This window comes from Lycorma delicatula, chromosome 1 (genome assembly GCF_047948215.1).
Source record: "Lycorma delicatula isolate Av1 chromosome 1, ASM4794821v1, whole genome shotgun sequence".
Taxonomy (NCBI): Eukaryota; Metazoa; Arthropoda; class Insecta; order Hemiptera; family Fulgoridae; genus Lycorma; species Lycorma delicatula.
In genome coordinates, this window is record NC_134455.1 from 55,089,986 (window position 1) to 55,115,304 (window position 25,319).

The following is a 25,319-nucleotide window of genomic DNA, read 5'->3' on the forward strand; positions in this document are numbered from 1 at the left end:
AAAATGTTAATTTCTAAGGTTTAGTGATTTTGGATGGTGAGCGAGTGACTAGTTTTTTGCGTGTGTGTATTCTCCAGTGTAGATTTTACATATATAAAAGAAAAAAAGAAAATTATTTTAAATCAAATATAGCATATTATAAAAGTCGAAAATTATAAAACGAAATATAAATTTCTAAATAAAATTAAACAAACGATGAAACTTTAAAAAAAAAAAAAAAATACAAACTTGTTTTTGTAGGTCCATTCATGATTAATGGGAGTTAAAGCTTTTTTTTAGAAGGGGAAGTCTCACGCGAGGTCATGGGACAAAACAATGAGTCACTAAAGTAATAAATGAAAGGTATCTTACCATATCATATCTCATATGTTTATATTAACATCTCTTAAAAAAATTACATTTAAGATAAATTATTAGTGTATAATTCGAGCTGACTGATTTTTATGATTGCAGAGAAGCTAAATTATTTCTTCTGAACGAATTTGTTCAAATAAACGTAAATTAGCAAAAAAGTAAATAAATAATTAAGTGTTAATAGAAAAAAAAAATTACAAGATAGCTTACGTCATGTAGATTAAAAGAAAACAGATTACAAGAAATTAACAGAAAACAAATTAAAAGAAATCTATTTAAGAAAATCTTATTGAAATTTTCTTTTCATTTTCACTACCTATTATTATCTCATTTTTTTATTGTTTAATTCCTCATTATCCCTGTTCTGACACATTTCATTAAACTAGGTGTAGTCTTATTTATTTTCCAGACTGAATCTTCGTCCTAGCAATAAATCTATGGCAATTAAATTTTTATCTTTCGTTATTAGGCTTTAATGAAAGTTACATGAAACTACCGAAAAAGCTAATTTAAAAAAAAATAGAATTAAAAGAAATCAGTAATACCAAAATAACTGTTTGAGATGTGGTGAAAACAACTAACAACACTTAAAATGTGCACCGAAAGATCTTTATTACGGGTAGTTCGTTTGTCTGTTAGCGAAATCACGTTTCATGACCAAAAAAAATTTTAAACTCAGAAAGAGTCGACCTGAGTGCAATTTTAACTAAATTAATCTTGATATTCAAATAATTATTCTCCTTTAAAACACATTTCAATTGATGTGGCTATAAGCCAATGTAGATGAAAGTATCCAGTTCATTGGATGCATTTTGAACTCGACTGGTTAAGCGATTAAAGCTCCTGTCTATTAGTAAGGCGATAGGTTTGATGAATAGTTTTTTTTCTTTTGAACAAAACTAAATATCTACAATCGGTTCCCTCGGAACAATGAACATGTATTTTGTATGTCTATAGTTAACTTCAAAAAGAAAAAAAAATCAACAGCAGTTTAACTCCTCTATATTCCGTTTTTCCCAGTAACAATTGCCGGTGGATGATAATGAAATTAATTGTTTTTTATAGCGTTGGGAAAAATTACATGCCTGACCGGGACTGGAGTCCAGAACCTTTGGACTCTGTTTGAAAAACAGAGACGTTACCACTTCGCCACTGAGATCGGCAAATAACTAACATAAATAAAGAAAGGTATATGTATATTAGTTCATAAGTAATATAATCAAAACTAATCTATTGAATAGACAACATATATTAATATAACGGTTTCTAAAACAGCAATGATAATTGCTGCAAGCCCATTTCAATCGAGTAATGGCAAAATTATGATAATATTGAATTATTTAAGTATAATTATCTGTTCTCAGAAGGATAAGAATAAATGGGGAAAAGTATAAAATGAAGGCATTTTAAAAGTTAATTACATAAAAATGTTTTACTTAAAGTTTTTCTAATTTTTACGGAGATTTAATTTCGTTTTGTAGATATGTTTTTTAGCTTCAATGGCATTCAAAAAAGAAAACGGCAAAAAGTTCCATTTAATTAAGAGGAGGGGTAACACTCCTTGGAATATTTTTAAAATGTTCTGTAGGTGAAGTCTGAAATTTTATTCAGAACCAAGATCAAGCTAATTTTGAGGTTTAATTAAAAAGGATCAGTCGTTGACTGATCCTTTTTAATTAGTACTAACCGTACTAATTTATACAATTTAGTTATAAAAATGGTTATTATTGCTAGTTACTCTAACGTATTCATCATAATAATTAAGTTTAATAAGTTGTTTGAATTGTATGTAAGTATCAGTGAAAATAAATCCCACTGGAATCATCTTTTAATTACAAATTACTCCATCGTTTAAAGTAATAAGTTTATTGAAAAATACATCCCACTATCGCAATTAATACCGCTTTTCATTTTTAAATTACTTATATTTTTGCATTTCTGAAACAATAAAATAATTAATCTTATTCAGATATTGCTGTAATAATTATTTTATATGGGGTTATTTAAATAATAATTTAGATAAGTTAGCTTGAAATAATAATTTAGAATTCAGTTGAGTGAAGTTCTAGATAATTTTATGAGGATTACGGGAGACTGGCCACAGTACCACATTTAGTACTGTATATCTGAAGCCTAGGATGTTGCTAAGAACTTTTATGGAGAGCGTAGGCGTGGTAAATCCTACGGACCTCGCCCACATCTGCATACAAAACTATAGGCAAGCGGTCATACATATATCCCCAGCACATACTTATTTAAGTCGTGGAATCATTAGTGGTTTAATTTGAGCATTTTTATTAATACAAAACACACATACACAAATATATATATATATATATATATATATATATATATATATATATATATACACACACATATTGAGCAAGAACATTTTCTTATATATATTACATTTACTACATGTCTAATCCCATTTAGATAAATAGATAGAGATAGACAGATGGATAAATTGATAGAGAGAAAGTGATTGAGAGAAAATATTTTTTCACAATTAGTAAATTTTTTAAGAAGTACAAAATTCATAAAAGTACTAACAAATATAATGTGTAATTGATACTGATAAAGAACAAATACTTATATTTGTAAATGCCTGTATTCAAAAGGTTTTGGATAAAAGTTTCGGTCAGATATTGCATTTTCCATTATAAAAATTAAGAAAAACCTGTAGGGTAAGTATAATTGGGCGTCAAACTGTAGTTTCCAGATAAATAAATAAAATAAAATAAAATAATAATAGGTAAAATTCAGCATGAAGCTGTTATGCCGAAATGCCGTTATGCCGAAACCGTTATGCCGAAATATGATTTTTTCCGAAAAATAGTGAATAAAGATAAACGTTTGAATATTACTTGGAAAAATATATTTGGATACGAATGTATAAACTGTAATTAAATTACGTAAGCTGTGTTGAATAAGATTAAAGACATAAAAGATATTCTACAAAAACGTTATCAATCAATACTGACCAAAAACAAAATTACTAAAAAAAAAACGCAGTGTTTCTATGAGCTATATTACTAAAAATTATGTTAGAAACCGATTTATATTGTTAAAATATTTTCGGTGGAATATATCTTTCTAAAACATACATATATCATAATATGTAATGAAGATATTTTCTGAATATTTTAAGTATAATTTTTCAAAATTAAGAAAAAAGTGTAGGTTAGGATAATAGAGACTTTATTGTAATAATTTTTAAAGATGTAATTTAAATTATAACATTAGATAAAATTTTTTTCTTTTTAATTTAGAAATTAAAAAGAAAAAACGTGGTTCTAATAATATCGAGCTGGGACTGTAAAATCAGCGGAGACACAGGGACCGTCCTCTTTCTAGCGGATACTGAATTTAAACATATCTAGCAGTGTGTTTTTACTAAAACACACTACTAGATATGTTTTTCACTTTCGCCAGACAAAAACAAATACACGATGCGAAAAAAAACTCTCTTGCATTTATAAACTCCCAATAGGTTAAGGTCTATCGAAAATATTTTGTAAAAATATAACCCTTTCTGTGAGATATATTTCCTTATTTATTTTTAGCATATGAGAAGTTATACGTGTAAAAAGGAAAATTGTAAAAATCTGATGTGGATACCACATGGCGTCCTTGTACGCCTATTAAATTACACATGCACATTTTTTTTTAAATGAAAAGAGCATAAAATTTTATTTCATTAATAACTTCCGATATTTTTTCATTTTTTTTTATTGTTATTGTTGAATTATTTACTATTTACTGTAATTTTTTTTTAATGAGAGGTTAATAATTATTAATTAATAGGTCAATATATTTAAATTAAAAAAGAGATCCAAATATTTAATTAATTAAAATTTTATTTGGCTATAATTCTGGAACCAATGAAATAATGTACCACTTATATTTCGTTGAAAAGCTCCTAAAGAGTGCTTATTACTGCAGTTAAGTAAAAGTCCAAAATCCAAATGTTTCAAAATTAAAACTCCTTGTATACACAATACGTCTGTACATACATATAGACGTCACGCCGAATCTAGTCAAAATGGATGCAGGGATGGTCAAAGTGGATATTTCCATTGAAATCTGAAAATCGAAATTTTTCACGATCACAATACTCCTTTACTTCGTACATGGAAGTAAAAAAGGAAAGAGTACAGGTTTCATTTTCTACCTGTGAATGTCATTATAGATTTTGGAATTACTTTAGTACTTATCAAAAAAACAAGTTAAATTTATTTACAGTAATTACAAAAAATAGTTCGGCAATATAAACATTCCTTTATGCATTCCGACTTCTCTCTAATGTAGAATAAATACATTTAAAAAACTAGAATCCGAAGTTTATGAAAATTTGCACAAAAAAAAAGATACATTTAAAAGATACATTTATAAGATTAGAGCTACATAAAAGTTTATTAATTCTTGAACTTGTAAATAGGCAGAAGGCAACATTTTTTTTTCAATTGAATTGTTTTTATAAGTCAATTGAACTAATGAGACACTAATGACGAAAAACACATTTACCACTTTTCATTTTCAGAAAAAAAATTTTTAAACGTCTTTATGAAAACTTGATCCAGCTTACTTTGAAATTTAATTTAATTGTTATATTCAAATTTTTTAATTAATTTTTCACTGGAAACTTGAACGTGAAAGAGTCAAGAAAACGTAATAAAACTTACACGATGTAAAAAGCATACATTTTCTTTCAAAACTATACCTCGCAATAGTATTCTTACTCTGTAGTTCCAGAAAAACATCTCACAGCGGTTGAAGTAATCAGCATTGGTAAAACAAGCTGCGCTCAACGGCATTCCGCTGGTTTAGGCAAGTGTTACGCGTTTCTGTAGCATAAAGATCTGTTTTGATATAAATTACAAATAGTCAATAGTCAATGCACGGTGGTGTGTGTGTCTATGCGCGCCCCCGCTCGCACACAGCTGTGTACATATATATATATATATATATCTTTAGTGATCGTATGTAATGTTAATAAAAGAGAAGTTAATTTTTTTTATCTTAATTTTTTAAATTATATTTCATTTTATTCTAAAGGATTTAAAAAGTGAAGTCCTTAAATTCCTCAGGCAGTAAGGAAGTTGTCTGCAAAGTGTTAAATATTTATTTTTCATAAGTTACTTTTCAACATTTAATAACTTTGAAAATTTTACACTTTTAGTAACAAATACTTTGTATTAATTCAAATTCACAGATATAAAAGAAATATTTTGATAGGGGATAAAAATGTTATGTAGGTAAAAGCTATGTAGGTAATTTTTATTATAAAAATAAAAAAAAGAAACACAAAACTCTAATTTTTAAGCTTTTAAAATTAAATAATTTAATTCAGTTATCAATTAATATTTTAATTTAAAGCTTTTAAACTAAGTAATTTTATAAGCTCTAAAAAAGTATTTGATTTTTTTATTTTTATGAAAAGCGTTATTTTTCATGAAAATTATAAAAATTTCTTTGCACGTTCTTATCCTTTAGCATAAAAAAGTAATACAATTTTTCAATTTTATATAATGTAAACATTTTTTAACGTGTTTACTAGTTTTCATCAACTTCAGAATTTCTTACTAATATCCAATTATTAGTTACTAATATTTATATATATTCAATTGTATTATATCCAATTGTAGGAATTAATTGCTTAAAGGATAGATTTGTGTAAAGGAAACTGTATTGTATACCAGAGAAAGCAAATGGTTGACCAAAGCAGCATTAGTGAATTCATGTTAACATTAGAATAATCAATTTCTTTGAATATAATAACCAAGATTTTACTATATTTATTCTAAACTTTATTTTATAATATAAAGTTATACTTTTAATACTAAGATTTTTAGAAATAAATCCCTTTCTAACGACAGGGATTTATTTCCAGATTACAATATTCTAATGGAGGCTACTCAAAATCACGTATAGAATCAGATAGTTTATTCTTTGAAAGAGAACCAAGCTAACTCTTCAGCTGATATTTCAAGAAAGCATGATTTCATAACAACTAACGATGGATGTACGTCTGGATAAAAAATAAATTGCGGTGAGCGCCTGTAATAAGGAAAGATACAGTCACTTCATAAGAGAGTAAAATAAGGTAATGAAGTTCCACTTTTAGCTACAGGCGGTTTCATATATCAATTTACAACTCCATTTTATAAGAAAGATTCTGTGAATCATCATCCTTTTTATGAAGTACCGGAAAGCATTCTGAGTATTCGGTACATAAGCTATACTATTTTAGAAAGATCACAGTCTGGTGCTGTGGCAGCCCAGAATTGGGCTGTAATTTAGGGACCCTCCAGATTTTTAACTACTATTATTCTCTCCTCAATCAGTTTTATTTACTACCATGTAAATTATACTGTGTTCTGATCTAAAACCAGAAAACATGTGTCTAAAACAAACCAGGAGAAGTAGACTTCTGAGCTCTCCATATTTGGCTTATTAGCACTCCATAGACTTCATATTTATTCTGTTGTATAAAGGATTTCTTGCTTCTTCATTTGGATGTCATATAGAGGATGTAAATTTAAAAAAAATTAAGGCTAAATGGCCTGTTCATATTACTTCTATCAGTCAGATCAGATTTTAGCATCCAGAAGAGAAGAGTTGTGAAAAGCGAAATTTTTACACAAGCATTCCTCAAACTTTCAAAGCCAACTTTAAGATTCTAAACGTATTTGCCATATTTTAACACACACACACACACAAGCGAGCGATCACGCGCATACAGGGAGAGAGATAGAGATGTGGGAGAAAGTCTCTCTCTGAGAAGAAAAATTCTTCATTAATTTTTCTTCGTTATTTTTTTAATTCTCCCAATTATTCGGTAATAATTTGAGTAAACCAAATGTACGTTTTATACGGAAAATAATTATTTAAAAATCTATTAAAATAATTGTAAATCTTTCTATATTTAAACGTGAAGTAAGAAAACACAAAAAATTAAAACAAAAGATTTAATTAAAATGTAATGCAACACAAAATAATTAAAACCCCCATACGTAAAGTTGGATAAGATAAAATGTCTACCTTTACCAACCCTACCAAATTATCATTCCTTAATTAATTATCCTTTTTGATACTTAATCCTCACAGTTAAGTGATGGTGATGGGCAATCGAAAAGTCTATTTAGTTTTTGATTTTAAATAGTATTTTTTTTTTCGTCTTCAGTCATTTGACTGATGCAGCTCTCCAAGATTCCCTATCTAGTCCTAGCCGTTTCATTTCGGTATACCCCATACATCCTATATCCCTAACAATTTGTTTTGCATATTCCAAACGTTGCCAGCCTGCATAATTATATTCTTCTAACCAGATTTTAAGTGTTTTCTTGTTTTTAATTTATTTCGACATCCGTTTAAAAAATATATATTTTTTGTATTCAGTCTATTCTTATTAGAACTTCTAACAATCTAAAAATATTTAAAACAAAAAATAATTTCTAAAAAATGAAAAATTTAATTTAATAATTGAAATTTTGTTGAGGAAGTAGTTGTAATGTTTAACAGAATTTTAATATTCTTATTATATTCTTTTTTCAGTTTTTAATTTAGATTTCTATAATAACATGTTTCATTTATATTTTTTAATTTAGAGCAAGTTTTCCATCTGAACTCGATGGGTTCTTGCACATTCAAATTCACCCGTTAATCAAATTAATATGTTCAGATATTATTTATTAGAAAGTAATTAAACATTCCAGTTGATGCAGAAAATCGTAAGGAACATCATTTTATAGTATATAAAAGATAACAAAAATATGGAATCTGTATATTACTCTACCACTGATAAAGTTACCGAATTAAAATTAATGTGTACGGGAATGCAGCAGTGTGTTTAGAATATACGCAACGTTTGTGCTATGCACCATTTTAAAAAAAAAAGTCTCGACCTTTAATTCTTTCCGGGGTCGACGCCCTTGCAAATTATGCTCCCTCCTGCTGTAGTATCAAAACTACCCTCAGTTGAATCATCCAATATGCTGAATCATCAACCTTCAACCCCTATTTTTTCTGATTCTAACTTCACAATTCAAGAACTCATTTTAATTATTAAAAATAACTGTAATACACATACATATACATATAATGTGTGTGTATAGAAAATAAAAACACAATATAGACCGATTATACTCTCGCATAATAAATAAATAAATAGATTCAAAACATGTTACTTAATTAACTAACCAATCGGCAATTCAATATAGTTTCTCAAAAAAATCAAGGGAATATGGGTGGAGAGAGAGTTAAATAAATTAAATTTTGCATTTTCAAAACAAGTTAAATTTAGAGGAATGATGTTCTGTTTTTATAAAAAAAGACGTACACTAAATATCAAGCATATTCAATCACTGATAAGTAAAGAAGCACTTTCTTCTTCTTAACTACGGAAAATTTGTCAATAAGAAAAAAAATTGAATCTTTTTAATATATATTTTTATAAATACATTTAAAAAATAAAATAAAAATAAATTTAATTATATAAATTTAAAAAAATATTTATATACATATAAAATACATATTAATACTTTAACAGATTTTGAGTGGCAAAATCTTAGTTTATCAGAACCAGAATTAATTCTTACTTTTATAAACAAAATTAAGACATTTATTTTCAGAGTCTTACTTTCTTCCTTTAGTAACAATACTTTACGATAAAGAAAGGGAAAAATGAATCTTTTTGTTTGAGCATCTTTATCATCAGTGACATTACACGCACGATATTTAGTGTACATGTCGTTTTTGTAGAAAGATATGTTTTAAACCAATTTTTTTTACGCATTCAGAGAAGATAACTGATCTACGAGATGTTGCGTTTTTCTTTTATAGTACATAGTTTTTGTCAGTTTTAATACATCAATATTAAAGTCGTTTTGCAGTCTACTCAGTCTACAACTTCATATACTGCATGTAATATTTTCGTGTTGCGAAATTTTCACCTTAGTATCTGTCTGTACGTATTAATTGTTTTTAATGATCTGTAACAGTCGAATCTAATTTTTTACTTAATTCTTTGTCTTAATTTTGTACGTAAAATAATTTATTCTAACAAAACATATTTGTTAGTTTTACTTTAAAAAAATGTAACGTAGTCTAACTTAACAATTTAAGAGTATGCAAATTGAACTATACACAATGCCAAAAATATTATATTAGACAAATCAAATTAGAAATATAAGGAACACAAGCTTTACCCAAAGATACAGCTTCAAGAATCAACTGTTGACACAAGAATTACCTTTTAAAAATAAAGGATACACATAAAAATGATTAATTCCATCACGAAAATTTTACTCTTAGAAAAATATGAAAAGGTAATGAATGAACTTAATAATCTGGAACAGTATGTACCTTTAAAGCACAATAAAACTAAAAAAAAATAATCTACAAACAAATATAATAAAAATAAAAAATTCTTTTAACCAAGTAATAAATGGATAACCTAACCTCCTAAGTCGAACTAATAGAGACTGATTATAAATTTTGAAAGATTTTCTCGAGCACAATGCAAATTTAAGAAAGTGTGTCACGCATAAAAAATCAAAAAATCAGATTATTATGCGGTTAACTTTGTTTGGTTTTTCAAAAGCAAAAGATAGGTTTCTTAAATTGAATTTTTTTTAACTACCTCTCAACCTACATTCCTTGATTTTGGAACGATTTATTGAATTGATAATGTGTTAGTTAAGTAAAATGTAATATATTTTGGAGTAACATTCCTCACTACATTTCTTTTAATATATGAATTTCTAACAAACAGATTCGGAGGCTTACATTTATTGCGATGGAACCGATTTATTTGGACACCAAAACTGCTTTACATACGAGTAATATTTAGGAATAAGATATGCATGACACAATGAAAGATTTTAAGTAAAATAACAAAAGATCTGAATAAATTAAGAACATTTGCGATAGAAGGAAACAGAATATAACCGCATTGTTGTGCGCGAATGTTTTAGTTAATAGCTTTTTTTAATCTTGCAGTGAACCTCAAGATTTTGACATTCCTACATCTGCTTGGATGAGTATTGAAGCAAGAAAATTTAATCTAAAAACCTAAAATCTGGCAAGGGATTCACTTATGTATATGCGTAAAGAATAAAACGGTTCTGTTTTTTATTTTCTATTCCTTTTTCATTAGCTTGTATATATAATCATTAGATTATAATAATTTACTAAATCTAATATATAATTATTGGAAAAAAGAAAATGTGTGTAATGTACAAATACAGATTTAATTTGAAAATTCCTTATGTATCACACAAAATTTAGTTATTCGCAATTTCTAAACTATGAAACAAAATATGATGAAAAAAGTGTACTATATAATACTATTTCCAATAGTATTAGATTTATAGGAATTACTAAATAAAAAAGGGTCATGTTAAATATTTGTTATTCTTATCTCTAAGTTCTTGGTATAATTTATATAATATTACAATTAAAGATTAAATCAATTCAATTTAACTCAGTCGATCTCAATGGTGAGTAAATTATCAAAGAAATATGTAAAGACGCGTCTCTATTTTTTGTGTGTTACAATAAAAAAAAACCTTCATTGAAGTTAGTCAAATTAAAAATGAATTTATTGTTCATAAATATATTAAATCGTTTTAATTTTCTCGATATTTTATATTGCTTTTAAATTTGTATTTCAATTAATATCTACGGTGTAATTAATTAAAAATTATATCTGTATTATTTAGTATTATTATTCTCCAAAGTAACTTTATCATTACTACTTTATTAACAGCTCAATTAACATTATTTTAATGTATTTACTTTATAATCAGCTATTATTTATACTAGTAATTCAGTGATTATGCCGGACCAAAAATTAAATCCATGTATAAAAGACTTTTAATAGACTATTTCTATTTGCTATTTTTTTTTTTGTTGCTATATTTTATTTTTGTCAGAGTCAACTGTACAGAGCCAAAAATAAATTGGGATTAATTTTGATCTGATATACTTCCAGCCTGTTAAAACCGTAGGTCTCATTTCATACATAAACTACTGTGATTGGATCTACCACTTCATGAATAAATATAATTTATAAACAGTAAAAAAAAAAAAAAATTCAGTCATGCTACTAATAGCAATTTCTGTCCTTTCTTCTACTGGCGAAGAGTAAGCATAATGTATTTATCAAAACAGGAAAGCGCAAGTAATCTGTTGCTTTAGACTGTCTGGTAATGGTTGTAATGGTTAAATGGTTATGATGCTTGTAAAGCACATAAGATACAAAAAATATAATTAAAAAAAAAATAATAACGTCCCGGATAAATTCAACCTCACGTCCGTGCAACAACATCTACGCACACATCCGGGGCGGGCAACGACATCGTACTTCGGAACCTGCACTTATGCCGGCCGTAAGAGAAATGGTCTTGCACAGGAGCTCCCTTTGGAGTATGGAATTGGCGATCCCGAGCTATCCGAGCTGGTTGCGGTTTTGCTTCTCGGTTTTACTGCTGCAGCGGGGCTGGAAGGCATGACCAAGATCTGTGCTTGCTGACTCTGGGCGGAGTGCGGACGGAGAGTGTCCATCCGTCTTCTCGGTTGTGGAGCCGGGTTTAGGGTGGGCTGCTGTGAGCTTGCTCTGCCGGTCTTGGGCCGTCCAGTGTGTCAGTCACTTCCGCCCTTTGCAGGGATTGTCCCATGGTTGACATCGGAGCCCTACTGCTACGTGCGAGCCCTGGGATGTCGGTATCGTGGGTCAGGCAGTACCTGGCTCTCGGGCCCGGGTTAAATTTGTAGGAGGCGGCTGACTGGGGGAACCCAGACAGGATCAATGATCCGGGGCACGCTCAACTGTCTCTCCGCCCGCACTTTGTGACATCATGACTGGCATAATTTAGATTTATGGAACACTTAACATCCACATCTTCCGTGACAGAGGGTCCACGTAAAAACCCTCATTCTGGAGAGCCTTCTTTTTGTCTTCGCAAGCGAAGAGAAGGAAAAATGTAGAATTTAGTGATAAAGAAGAGAATATAGATATGGAAAAAATAAGGAAACACATAAGTTTAGACCAAAGAAAATAGGTTCAATATCAAAATATTTAGTTATAAAGGGGAAGGACGGTGATTTTTCGAAAACTACTCCTTTCATGATAGCTCGTGGCATCACGGAAGATGCTGGAGGACCGGTAAAGGAGACAAGGAAAACTGCCGTGGGACCTTTTGTAGAATCTGTCAGCGACGTTCAATCATTGCGATTATTAAAAGAAAAGAAAATCGGAGTTATGGACATCTCCTCATGAGATATCATGAGGTATCTCCTCATAGTACAGTGAACACCTCAAAGGTTGTTGTTGTGTGCAGGGATTTGTTAAACTGCACAGAAGAGGAGATTGAAAATGAACTGCATGAACAAGGCGTTGTGCCGTCGCTTAAACATGCGTTGGAACGGGGAAGTTCAACCCTCCGCATCACATGTGCTAACTTTCAATAAAACAAAGTGTCCAGAGAAGATTAAAGCTGGTTTTCGCAGATTGGATGAGGGTCCGATTATTCCAACACCTTTGCGTTGCTTCGGGTGTCAGAGATTCGGATATATGGCAGCACGTTGTACAAGAAAACAGATATGCGTGTATGGTGAACCATTATACCCCGATGACCCGTGCAGGGATCCTCCTGTCTGTGTCAACTGTCATAGACACCATTCTGCTAGGTCCAGGAACTTCCCTATTTATAAAAAGGAAGTAACTGTCCAAGAGATCAAGATAACACAGAAAGTCAGCTATTTTGACGCAAGGAAAATTGTGCTTGCCAGAACGCCAAAGACAGCTTCATACGTGAAAGTTGCGGCTGATCCTGCAGCTCTTACAGCTTCTATAAAGTCAAAAGATGTGCTGCCAGAATTAGCACCAGTTTTAGCTACGATAATTGAACGTATCATCGAGGATAAAATGAAGAGTCGACCATGAAGAGGAAACATCCCAAAGCCATCGCAGAAGAAAGTAGAAAGAACTGTTGAAAACAGCTACGTAAAGCCTAAATTTGATTCCACAATTAAAGTAGTAACTGAGAGAAAGATTGAACCGACTAAAGTAAAAGTGCAGGAGGTAAAAATCCTCACCGAGCGATCTGCGAAACCAGAAGTGATGATTCTGGAAAAGGAACATTTTCAAAAACCACCAGCGGAATTTCCGAAAGCACAACGGCCTTTAGCGGAGACAATCGACCTCCTCACGTATTCTAGCGGTAGGTACCTCCAGTTTGGACTGCGATGTACTTTTGACTGCACCAGCGGAGCCGGTGTTATACGACGGCGGGAGCAGGAGATCCTCTGAGACTTACGCCGGGGGAACTGAAGACTTCATCTCGGAGGACTCGGATACAATGGATGTCAACATCGAGGCCCTTCGTTAGATGGAGAAAAGGAGTAAAAATGGATGGCCGAAAGGAAAATCGAGGCGATAACATTTAAAAAGAAATCTGTTTAATATTCTTATAAAGAATTTATTTCAATGTAATTTGTATTTTTATTTTTATTTTTGTATAACTTGAGAGTTTTTAAGTGTGTCTATTTGATGTTCACTGAACATCTTCTACTGTAAGCGATGTGAGGTATTAAGTAGCAAGAGCCTTATCATTCTTATCCTTATGTATTTATCACTCTTATCATATTTATCTTATTATCACTCTTATCATTATGTATTTGACAAAATATTTTTATATTAGTGTTTTCTAATATTTTTTAATAGTAATTTTTCATGGTGTTTACTTGATGTAAATTTTATTGTTTGATTACGATTGCAAGAAATGTTTTTTTTTTTTTAAGTGGTAATGACCTTTTACTCCTTGCCATTTTTGTGGTTTTTTTTGGGGGGGGGGAGGTTTAATCCTATGACAAGTCTGACTATTAGATGAACTTTATTGACAAGTCGGTAGCGTTTTATTACCAGGAGGGAATAGCATGTTTTTCTTTTGTTGTGGAAGGGGCTAATGACCACAGCAGTCAATGCTTCTAAAGCTTCAAAAAAAATAAAAAATAAAAAATAATATTTACAAATATTCATATGATATACCGACAAAACTATTTGATGAGTAAAGTGAAGGTGTAACTTGGGTTAAGTTTCACATGAGAACTAATAGATTTGCCATGGTGATTTGCAGCCCATATTGGGCTTAGTGAAGAAGAACAATAAATCTATCAGGAATTTCTTTTCACGTTGGCTAGTAATCCTGCCAAGAAATATTTTTTACTTTTTGGAACAGCAACAGTTATACAACTTTTGTGACTTGTACCTTGCATTGAAGTTGTTTACATGTTTCTGGGTATAGTACCCAGCATACTTGATGTTTGAAACTAGAATAATGTAATTATGAAAGAATTGGTACAATGGTTATACACATAGTTAAGGAAAACTCTTTATGGTTTATATTACTGTTTTGTAAACAGTAATATAAAAAATGCTACTAATACACAATCTATATGAACAGATGCTATGAACAAAATAGTGTGAAAGTACCTACATGGATGAGCAGAAGAATGATTTTAGCTGGAATACGTACTTTCACTATCTTTGCATGTTTACTGATAATTCTCTTATTAATGCACTTGGTCTTTCAGGTTTTCATCTGAGAATATTCAGTATATAATGGACGAGCCATCATGTTATTTGACTAAAAGAATACTTATTTTTAAAGTGTCCCTATTAGTTCCAGCTCATACGGTTCACTTATTTATTCGAATATTTTTCTTTTATTTCAGTAGAAATTCGTAAATCATAGTATAATTTTACTTTAAATTCAGAGGCTAATATCAGTTTGTAGGTCCTATTATAAAATCTGTTACTTCTATGCATTTTGACAGATGTCCAGTTGATCTAAAAGCTCTCTCACATAAATGATCAGGTGGAAAAAGTAACTGAGAAGTACAGTGTAGTAAAAATGTCTACACAACAGAGGATAGCGGAAAAGTAGCAGGAAATGTCATTTTTCCACTTTTCCACTGCCTATGTGGTAGTAGTATCCTAACCTGTGTTTTGAAGATTTATGGATCACCATATTCCATCTTTTTCAGAGATTATATGAACAAATGGACATGGATATTTTTCAGCTGGAGGTGTTGACAGGCGATTGAAAACTTAATGATGGATTAAGGAAAATGATCCTTCATGAAGATTGTGAGAGAATCACCGTGCTATTTCTGTTATGGTATTTCAGTTTCTCCAGAAGTGTATGATTTGTGAAGAAGAATGATTATCAATATACTAGGAGAAAAACGCATGTGACATTTTGAAATAGCTGATCTTATTTGAGGCTATAAGTTGAAATACATTTTATTGCAGAATGTTTTTACTTCCTTGTACAAAATAAAGGAAGTATTGTGATCGTGAAAAATTTCGGTTTTCAGATTTCAACAGACATATCCATTTTGACCATCCCTAAATCCATTTTGACTAGTTTTGGCATGATGTCAGTACGTATGTATGTATCTCGAATAACTCGAAAACTATTTGTCATAGGATGTTGAAATTTTGGATTTAGGACTGTTGTAACATCTAGTTGTGCACCTGCCTTTTTGATTGCAATTGACTGGATTATAAGTGTTCAAAAAACCCAAAATCCAAAAAAAATATGGATTTAGGACTTTTTCTTAACTGCAGTAATAAGCCCTCATTGAGAGCTTTTCAATGATATATGATAAGTGGTACTTATATTCATTGGTCCCAGAGTTATTGCCCCATGAAATTTTAATTAATGAAATATTTGGAACTTACAAGGGGAAGGCGCTTCAGTTCAATCTGACTTCATTTCCTTTTTTTTAATTTAAATATATTAATTTATTAATAATTATTAACCTCTGATTGTAAAAAAATACAGTAAATAATAATTCAAAAATAACAATAAAAAATATATTTATATAAAAAAATATCAGAAGTTATTAATGAAATAAAATTTGATGACCTTTTTATTTTGAAAAAAAGTATATGTAATTTGATAGGTATGCAATGAAGTCATCTGGTGCCCACATCAGAATTTTTTTTTTAAGAAGAACTTTTAATTATAATAAAACATAATTGAATAACTGAAAAGTAATGAATTTGTTGTTTTGGTTTTATGTCAGTATTAATTGCAAAACCTGTTTACATGTACTGGATGCATTTCTGTTCTTACTGTCTTATGGTAATACATTTAAGATATGTATCTTTTCATGTTATTGAAAAATCTATTTATAACTTCCAACTTGGCTTAAAAGATTTGGCAAAGAAAATGATGACTACCATTATAAGTAGCAGACTAACACTCCAGGGGAGGTAATGTAAGATTAGAGCTATCCCTTATAGTGGATTTTTTATCTTTTGTTATAGATATTCAATTGTTGGGAAAATTAGATGAGATGGTGCTGCAAATCGAAGGGTTGGAATTTGCTTTGTTTTAAAATTTACAATTTTTTGTTAATAAAAGATTTCACTACATACATCACTGGAAATTCTACTGAGACATTTTTGAAACAATTTCAAAGAAGCATAAAAATTAGAATTCTATAAATTTTTACATTCTTGCTTCATCAAATTTATTTTTCAAAACTAATTTTCTTTTTAAATATGATTTTATACAGGAAAATTTTCATTCCTTATCCCACGGTTGAAGTAATCCATCCCAATACTAAAAATAGGTATCCTTTTAGCAGTAGTGGTGGATAATACCATAATCAACTTTAAAAACTGGAATATATAATTTTTAAATCTTTTAATTCTTCAAAATATTTAATATCTAAGATAAAAACATTTTAGGATATTTAATAATTTTAATATTTTTAAAAATGTAACTTTTATATAACTTTTTTAATAAAACTCTTTTCCACAATTTACCTGCATTTTATATTCAGTTGAGGACTTCAATCAAATAAATACATTTGTAATTAATAGAAAATATGTAATTAATAGAATGAAAATATTAATAAATTATAAGCTAACATTCCAGCTTTTCTGATATACATATAATATTCAAATGAGAAATTGAATACTAATGGTTATGAATTATGAAAAATGACAGGAAAACAAAGGCTATGAATTTTGTAAATTTTTGAACATGTAGAAAGTTATTAAGTAAGTGATATAAAATATTTGTAAAAAAATTGTGTTTTTCAACAATAGAATAGTATTGGAATAAGAATATTATAGAATAGTTATTTAGAACTTATTCCTTTTTGTGGTTAATAAATATTCTCATTGCATGTTGACTGAATGAAATATACAGCATATTTCGGTTAAGTTATTAATACTTCAGGGGTAAAAAAAAATACTGTGCTTAATGTTAAAAAAACATTGTTGCACAGGTTAGGTAAGAAATTGTTATTTAATTCAGTCGTATTAGTTCTTGAACTTAAAACATATTACTTAAATTGATTTTTTATATAATACAAACAATGTTTATCAACATTGTTTATTGGTTTTTTATTTATGTTTTTTGCTACTTGGCAGTGTTGCAATATTTCCTAGTATAAAAACCAAAATGAATTATTACAAACATGGTTGATGTGATTTTTTATATGAGCTGTGTGCTTGTTCATTAGTAAACTGTGTCTCCAATAATCCATAATCTGTGTTGTTACCGATCAATAGTAATGACAGATTAATTAATAATCATTTAAAATATATTTAAATAGAATTTTATTTGGCTATGAAATTATTGTATTACATTTATAATATAGAAACAAAATTATCTGGTTTCAGGGTACAGAGTTATCAGATTTGTTTAGCTGATTGATGCACTAAGCTTTCAGAAAGCCATTTAAATGTATCATAACCAAAGAGAGGGTTTCCTTGTTTATTGATATTTTTGGTTTAACTGGGATCTAGTAAAGTAATATTGTTAAATGAAATGGAAAAACCTTCTTAGCACAAAATCTCTTGGTTTAAACATTTATGAAATTAAAAATGCAAGAGATTTTTAAGAAAAAAAAAATTTAACCGTAAGTATTAAGCAAAACATTATAATAACAGTTAAATACTTCTATAAAATATAATAACATACTCTGCTTATATAGACAAGCAGCAAACTTATAATCAAGTAGAAATAATTAGTATAAACGAAAAGTTACAATTCTACAATAAATAACATTTTAATGCAATAAATTTAATCATTGTAATAGGGAAAATCTATCATGAATCAAACTTTGTAGTTTAAGGACGGACTAGTACATTTTAAATTAATATTAAAGGTATAAACAGATTAAATTTGCTTTGTTTATGTAGTTAATACTGATCCTTTAAAGTGTTTACATTATCCTAAAACGTTTCGCTTATCTATTATCATCAATTAATAATCTCTAAATAATTAAAAAGCACTTAAAATATTAGGTTTTGTGGTTTAGATTATGTGATTTCAGATAGATTTTTGAGGCAGAAATCAAAATGTTTAAGCCATAGATAAAGTAAATGACCTCTTTCTTGTATAAAAAACAAAATGAATTATACTAGCTGTTGTAAGCATATCAAATTTAATTACTATAATTAGTCACTAACTTTGATGTATGTAAAACTCCAAAGCTATTAATTTTTTACCTAATGCATCTTTTCTTACTTAATGATAAAAATATAAATTCATTTATGTAGAATCATTTATAAATCCATTATACTGAAGCTATAAAACAAATTTCAGAATGTTATTTCTATTAATCAAAAACATATAAAGGAATAAGTTTTAAATTAATTTTTCTTTAATTTTCATTTGGTGAATTATTTTGTGTTGTTCACAGATTCATTAATATCAATATTTGATGAATGCACATTCTACTTTGATTTCAGAATAATAATCTAAATAACAAAACTATTTTTAATAATTTAATCTAACGCTAATTATTCCATGATTCCAGCTACTCCACAAACACTCTGAATTATTATCTAAGGAATGTAATTATTAATTAAGTACTTCTTGAAGGAAACAAAAACGTTTTCAGGAATATAAATTCATGAAAAATATTTCAAGAATAGGGAGACATTAAGGGAGGAAGAAGTTAGAATGCTGGTAATTTTAGCCTGATAATTTTTCAGAAATTTGAAGTTTACTACACAAATATGCAATAAAAAAAAAAAGTTATTTATTTATTTATTTTTTAAACTAAGTTTGAAAAAGTATTAAACAGTATCAATAAATCTAATTATTATAAAATATTATGAAAATAAAAATCGAAATATTCTGGTTAAATAATTTTCTAGTTAAAAATTAACTTTGGAAGATTTTAATTTGTTTATTCAATTACAATACAGATTATAAATTGGAAAAAAAAACTTTTTATTCAATATCTTTATTTCAGTGGATTAATGTAAATTGGAATCTATGTATGGAATCAACTTGGATTAATAGTCAAAATTATAATTCTGGATCCCCAAATGAAAATGATTGGATGGTGATAAGGAATTTTACACGCGCGCGTGGGTATGTATATATATATATATATATTTATATACTCAAGAACAGTAACCAATAACCTAATTGTATAATTTGTATATTACTATGTATAATTAACTGCATAGACACACACACACACACATTTATGTGTGTGTGCGAGCGCGTGGGTCTATGCATATAATTATACATAGTAATATACAAATTATACAATTAGGTTAATGGTTACTGTTCTTTGTTTAACATGTCGTGATCAGCTTAACATGTAATCCGGTTTGCTACTGGTCTTTTAATCAACTTATCTGAGAGTAGGTCAAAGAATAAATTTTATGTATAATTTGTTTAAAAATTTTCTCCCTGGTAATATATCACAATTAAAAATGGTTAAAAAATATCAGAAAAACTAAATCGTGAATATATTAAGTAGTAAAAAAAAATGCATGAATATAAGATATGAGTTTAAACAAGTAATTAAAAATTAATTAGATAATGGTAAAACTTAACGCATTTACGCCATAAATCACAAAAAAATAAAACTGAATATTTCTGAGAATGAACTAGAACCTCATGAATTTTCTTCGTCATACGATTAATTGCTTTAGCGGATTGTTATTGTGAAAAAATCTGTAAGGATAATCAATACTGTTTTACTTTTATTCGAGACAATCAATAACACAAAAAAGTAAAATAGAATCAATGTATTTTGTTATCGATTAGTGGTATGAGATACAGATTCAGACCATCGTGTTAACAAATACTTTGAATACCCAAGATATCGCGAAATGTAGAATTGAACTTTTAGATAATGAAATTACTTCTTTATTTTTTCATTGGTAGTTTCTTTATCGCGTATTAGAAAGTAAAATTTAATTAAAACTAAGGTTTAAATTCAAATAAGTTTCATTATATGATTTACTCTATAAACTGTGTATTTGTTGAGTCTATTTAGAAAATATATCTCTAAGCACATGTCAACACGCACATATTTTTGTTGAATAATTTATTTAATAATGTCACTGCACAAGTGTTTATTTAACGTCTAAGTGATTAAGAAGTATTAGTACAATATACAAACATATGTGAAAAACAAACAGAAGTTATTACTTACTTCTATCTTTTATAAACAAAATAATAACGATAATAATGTAAAAAGTAACTTATTAATATACGAACACTTTTCCATTAAATATTGGTCTAACCACTGAAATTTGTACCTACTATGGAATAGTTTAAAGCTGAATATGTGTCGACTATGGATAATCCAATCAAGAAAATGTGTAGATTACTCAATTAGTTATTTATTAATTTCGTCTGTTGTTATATAATTTTAAACTGTTATCGGTTTTCAAATAAGTTTTATATATTTTTGCTTACTTTTTATCTGGAATTTTCCTACCTGGATATAACCTATATAGATTTATACAGATTTGTTTATTACAAAAACTACAATAAAATTAGAATTGGGTTAATTTCACGTTTTCCCAAAGCGCGGGTTGTTACAGGGAATTTGGGATATCGTATCTGATGATTTTTCAGAGCCCTTAAATTTAAAAAAAGTAATTGACTGAATAAAGATTAAAAAATAAATCCCAAAGAACGATAAACAAAAGAAGAATACGTGAAATAGTAGTAATAAACTTTGAGTGTGCTGTGAGTAATGATAATTATTGTATTATGATAGTCACTTATATGATACAAGTGCACATCATATGAAAGAGTAAGTATAATTGTGACTCATTTGTAGGAAAAATGACGTGTACCAATTACAACATGGGAAATTATGTATTTAGCAGTATAAGTGGGTCTTAAAATCTTCTTACTTTTAACTTAAAATACTAAAAAAAATTGGCAAAAAATTCTCAACAATTTATAGACTGACGCGTCAAAAAACATTTTTGGTGGTCTAGAAGAGGACCAAACTTGGACTATTATTATGCTATTTAAATAAATAAATTTTAATAATTATGTATTGTCATTATATTAAATAAACTCGAATCTATACACGTACATTTTTTTCTCGAAGGAAAATCAATTCCTGCAAATTTAATTATATGAAGCAAAGTATATTTTTTCACTTATTCTACTGAATTATTAAAAAAATTATATGTTATTACATCTTTGAATTTTTATTATAATTTTTTGTTGAAGGATTGGAAATCCTTTAATATTAATTTTCAGATAAATATTTAATACTTCTTGCTCTAAATCATTTTGAAAATGAAAAACTTTGTCTTAATATTTTTAAAGTGTATACGTAAAATGTGTGTATGTTTGTGCCTATGTGTCTGGATGCGTATGCGTGGGTGCAGGGTAGTAAAATATAAGCTAAATAATTTTTAATTTAGTATATGTAAGTGTGTGAGGCCTAAATTTTTGAAATTCAAGAAATTTTTTAAATTACTCTGGATCATTATTAATGAAAATTACAGTTTTTTTAATCGTCAAACTACAGTTGTTTGCTACATTTATATCATCAACTTCACAATCATACGCGTGCGCGTAATAAAACACGCAGACCAAGGGGCATAATTACTGTTGAGAAGTGTGTATTATTAATTCTTTCCTTTATATTCGTGCTTTGAGACATAGAAAATTTGAAGAATGGAAGAGTGGAATAAAGAGAAAGAATAAAGATAAGTGTGTGATTATAACGTGGTGGAATTACAGAGAGGATATAGAGAGAGTTGACTGTGAGGAAAAAAGGGGGTAGTGACTCATACACCTACATACGTGAGCGGATACTGTTTATACATCATTTAGAAATTAGAATTTAAACTATTGAAGTTATATATCATCAACCCTTTGATAAAAGATACGATTAAAACTGTTAATAAGAACGATATAAATTATTTACATACCTGCCAGCCCTGCAGCAGGAGGCTTCTATCAACAGTACGAAGCCACATGACGGCGTCTCCTGCCTGGAAGTCCTTGAGACGGTAACATTTTGTGTGCAGGTATATACCGAGACACTTGAGCAGCTCTGATGTAGAGGCTTGGATAACTGTCTTCTTAGGGGGTGCTCGTACTTTCAATTGGGGAGCAGGAGGCAACAAAACAACTTTGGGAGCGAGTTTTTCGCTCAAGAGATTGTTATTATTGGTGTTATTTGCTCGCACAAGGTCCAGACTCGCGGAGGTCGGTATGGAACCGGTTGTTGCACTCTTTACCGGTGGATAATAACATGATATCGCAGCCGCCTTTTGAATATTTTTGTTCTTATCTACAACGATGGGATTGATATTATCGACTAATGGCTGCCTAAACGTTGTCGTCAAGTTTTTGTTTTTGTTGTCCAGTTTTTTCTTGTTGTTATTTGTCGTCGAGAATCTTTTCCAGCTGAGGGCGTTGATGAACAAAGAATGTTTCTTGAAATTCTTTTCGAGAGCGTTCTTCTCCGATATGATTCTAGCGTTCTCATTATTAATATTATTATTATGGTGATGATTATTATTCGGATTCTGAGATACGACCAATGAAGCGCTCATTGCCTCGCGGTTTTTGGCGTTATTTAATTGTTCGTAGCTCAGGTTGTTGAGCGTAAATTCTGGCGGGGAGTGGCTCGCGGTCGTTGTGTATATCGGCCGCCTCTCCCGGGGGCTGAAACTGAGAACAGTCCCCATGCCTTTATCTCCTACACTCTTGCATCCTTCGCTACTATTTCGTCGACCTTATTTCTTCGGTCGATATGCTATATTTATTTTCCTAGTTAACACAAAATTTAAATCATTTTATTCACTATTTCACCACAAACACAGCGTCTGTTAAAAATAATCTGGTAAAAATAAAATTAACGGCTTCGCTAAAAAATTAATAAAAGTTGCACATCCGATGTGCAATTGTACGAGTCGCATCGGATATAGATGCGTTTTAACGTCCACCGGGTCAGATCTACTGCACGACTAAACGGAGAGAAAAACACAAGCTTGCCATTAGAGAAAAGGGAAAAACGCCTCTCCGCCCCGCTTCCTCGGTGTAACAGTCGCTATGACAACGCGTTATCACTGGAGAGGGGGTCGATAACGTCACGTGGTTTTCCACCCCTCTAAGAAAGTCCCAGAAGTGTTCAATAACGCTCGCCCTGGACTTTGTTATTCCAGAGGTATCCTTCTCTTGGGTAAGATCGTTTACTCTTCGCTCCGTTAATAAAGCAAGTACTCGCATATAGCCATTCCCGTACTAAGCTATCTAATTCGTAAAATAATAATCACGCATTTTTTATCTCTAATACTCTCGAACAAATGATATTATGCGCTCTAATTTTGAGCCGAGTAGCTAACGATTAATAAAGAATTAAATAAGAAACAGAAAGAAGAAAATGGAAAAAATAATTTCAAATCGGTTAAATTTTCTACTCCTTGAATGTAGGCCAAATATATATTCATTCATTCATGATAATGGCCACTCTAAAAAAATTAAAAGCTTATTTTTTATAAAAAATATACTTTATTAATTTAAGATTAATAATTAATAGTATAAAGTTAATTATATTTAGTTTCTGTGTATGAGAAATTATTAATTATTAACTGAACATTTAAAACTAGATTTGATATTTAGAAGATTAAAAAAAATTATTACTGCGATAATTCGTAAAATGTTTACCTTTTTCGTTTAGCTTAGATATTTTTTAAAATTATTCACGAAGAAAACAAAAGTGGAGAAAAAATTCTGCTACTTATCAATTTAACGTAGATTAATTCATTAACATTGAAGATAATAAATAATAATTTTAGTGTGTTTATTCCAAAATGAAGTATGTAGTACTTTTCGTCTACAGAAAACAGATTAAAAAATATAAATATTATTAATGTTACGACTGGAAAGTAGAGATTTAACTTAGGTAAAGATGGCATAAAGCATTTCATAGAACAGAACAGAAAGTAGGTTTAATTATATAAAAGTATTTTATTCTGGGATTAAAATTAGCCACCCCAAGGATAAATGAACATTAATAAGAAAAATTATTCATACACCATAACACTGGTATTTTCGCAATAAGAAAATAAATACGGTGTACTTTTAACATGAGAAAATGCTAAAGAACCAATATAGATCCGTAGCAGATTTAAAATAAAAATATAATACAATTCAGATCAGGCTGTTTTTTTCTAAAAAAAATCCAGATAATTTCTAATCCAAACCCTGAACAAACGATAGACGAAAAAATTCTTACATGAAGCAAAACTGTTCTTCAGTGCTTATAATTCAAATGAGACATATAAGTTATTTTTTTCTACGGTTACTCAAATACGTGAGTGTATTAAAAAGAAACGCGAACTAGTTTATAATATTAATAAATTGTTTTACACATATTTTTATTTACATTGTCAATTTATTATATAATTACATTGCTATTCTATACCTTGACATGAAATATTTAAAATCGATCAAATTTATCATGTTTTTTTAGTATAAATATTATAAACGTGAATATAAATATATATATTTACTATATATAAATACTGGAATACAAAGAAGAGGAAAAAAGTCACTAAAAAAGAACACATACGTGTTATATGTGGTTATACGACACATTCAATGAAGCTGAATAATTTTACAGGAAGTACCGGGATGTGTGTT

At 29.1% G+C, this 25,319-nt stretch overlaps 1 protein-coding gene across 1 annotated transcript in view; it reads right to left on the reverse strand.

Moving 5' to 3' along the window:
- The window catches only part of Cdk5alpha (Cdk5 activator-like protein), a 91,500-nt gene extending 67,929 nt beyond the window's left edge, over positions 1-23,571 (reverse strand). The window contains exon 1 of the mRNA XM_075354068.1: positions 22,598-23,571. Within this exon, the coding sequence (XP_075210183.1) occupies positions 22,598-23,362 (765 nt within the window). The 5' untranslated portion in view covers positions 23,363-23,571. The remainder of the gene's footprint in view (positions 1-22,597) is intronic.
- Positions 23,572-25,319: the final 1,748 nt, after the last annotated feature.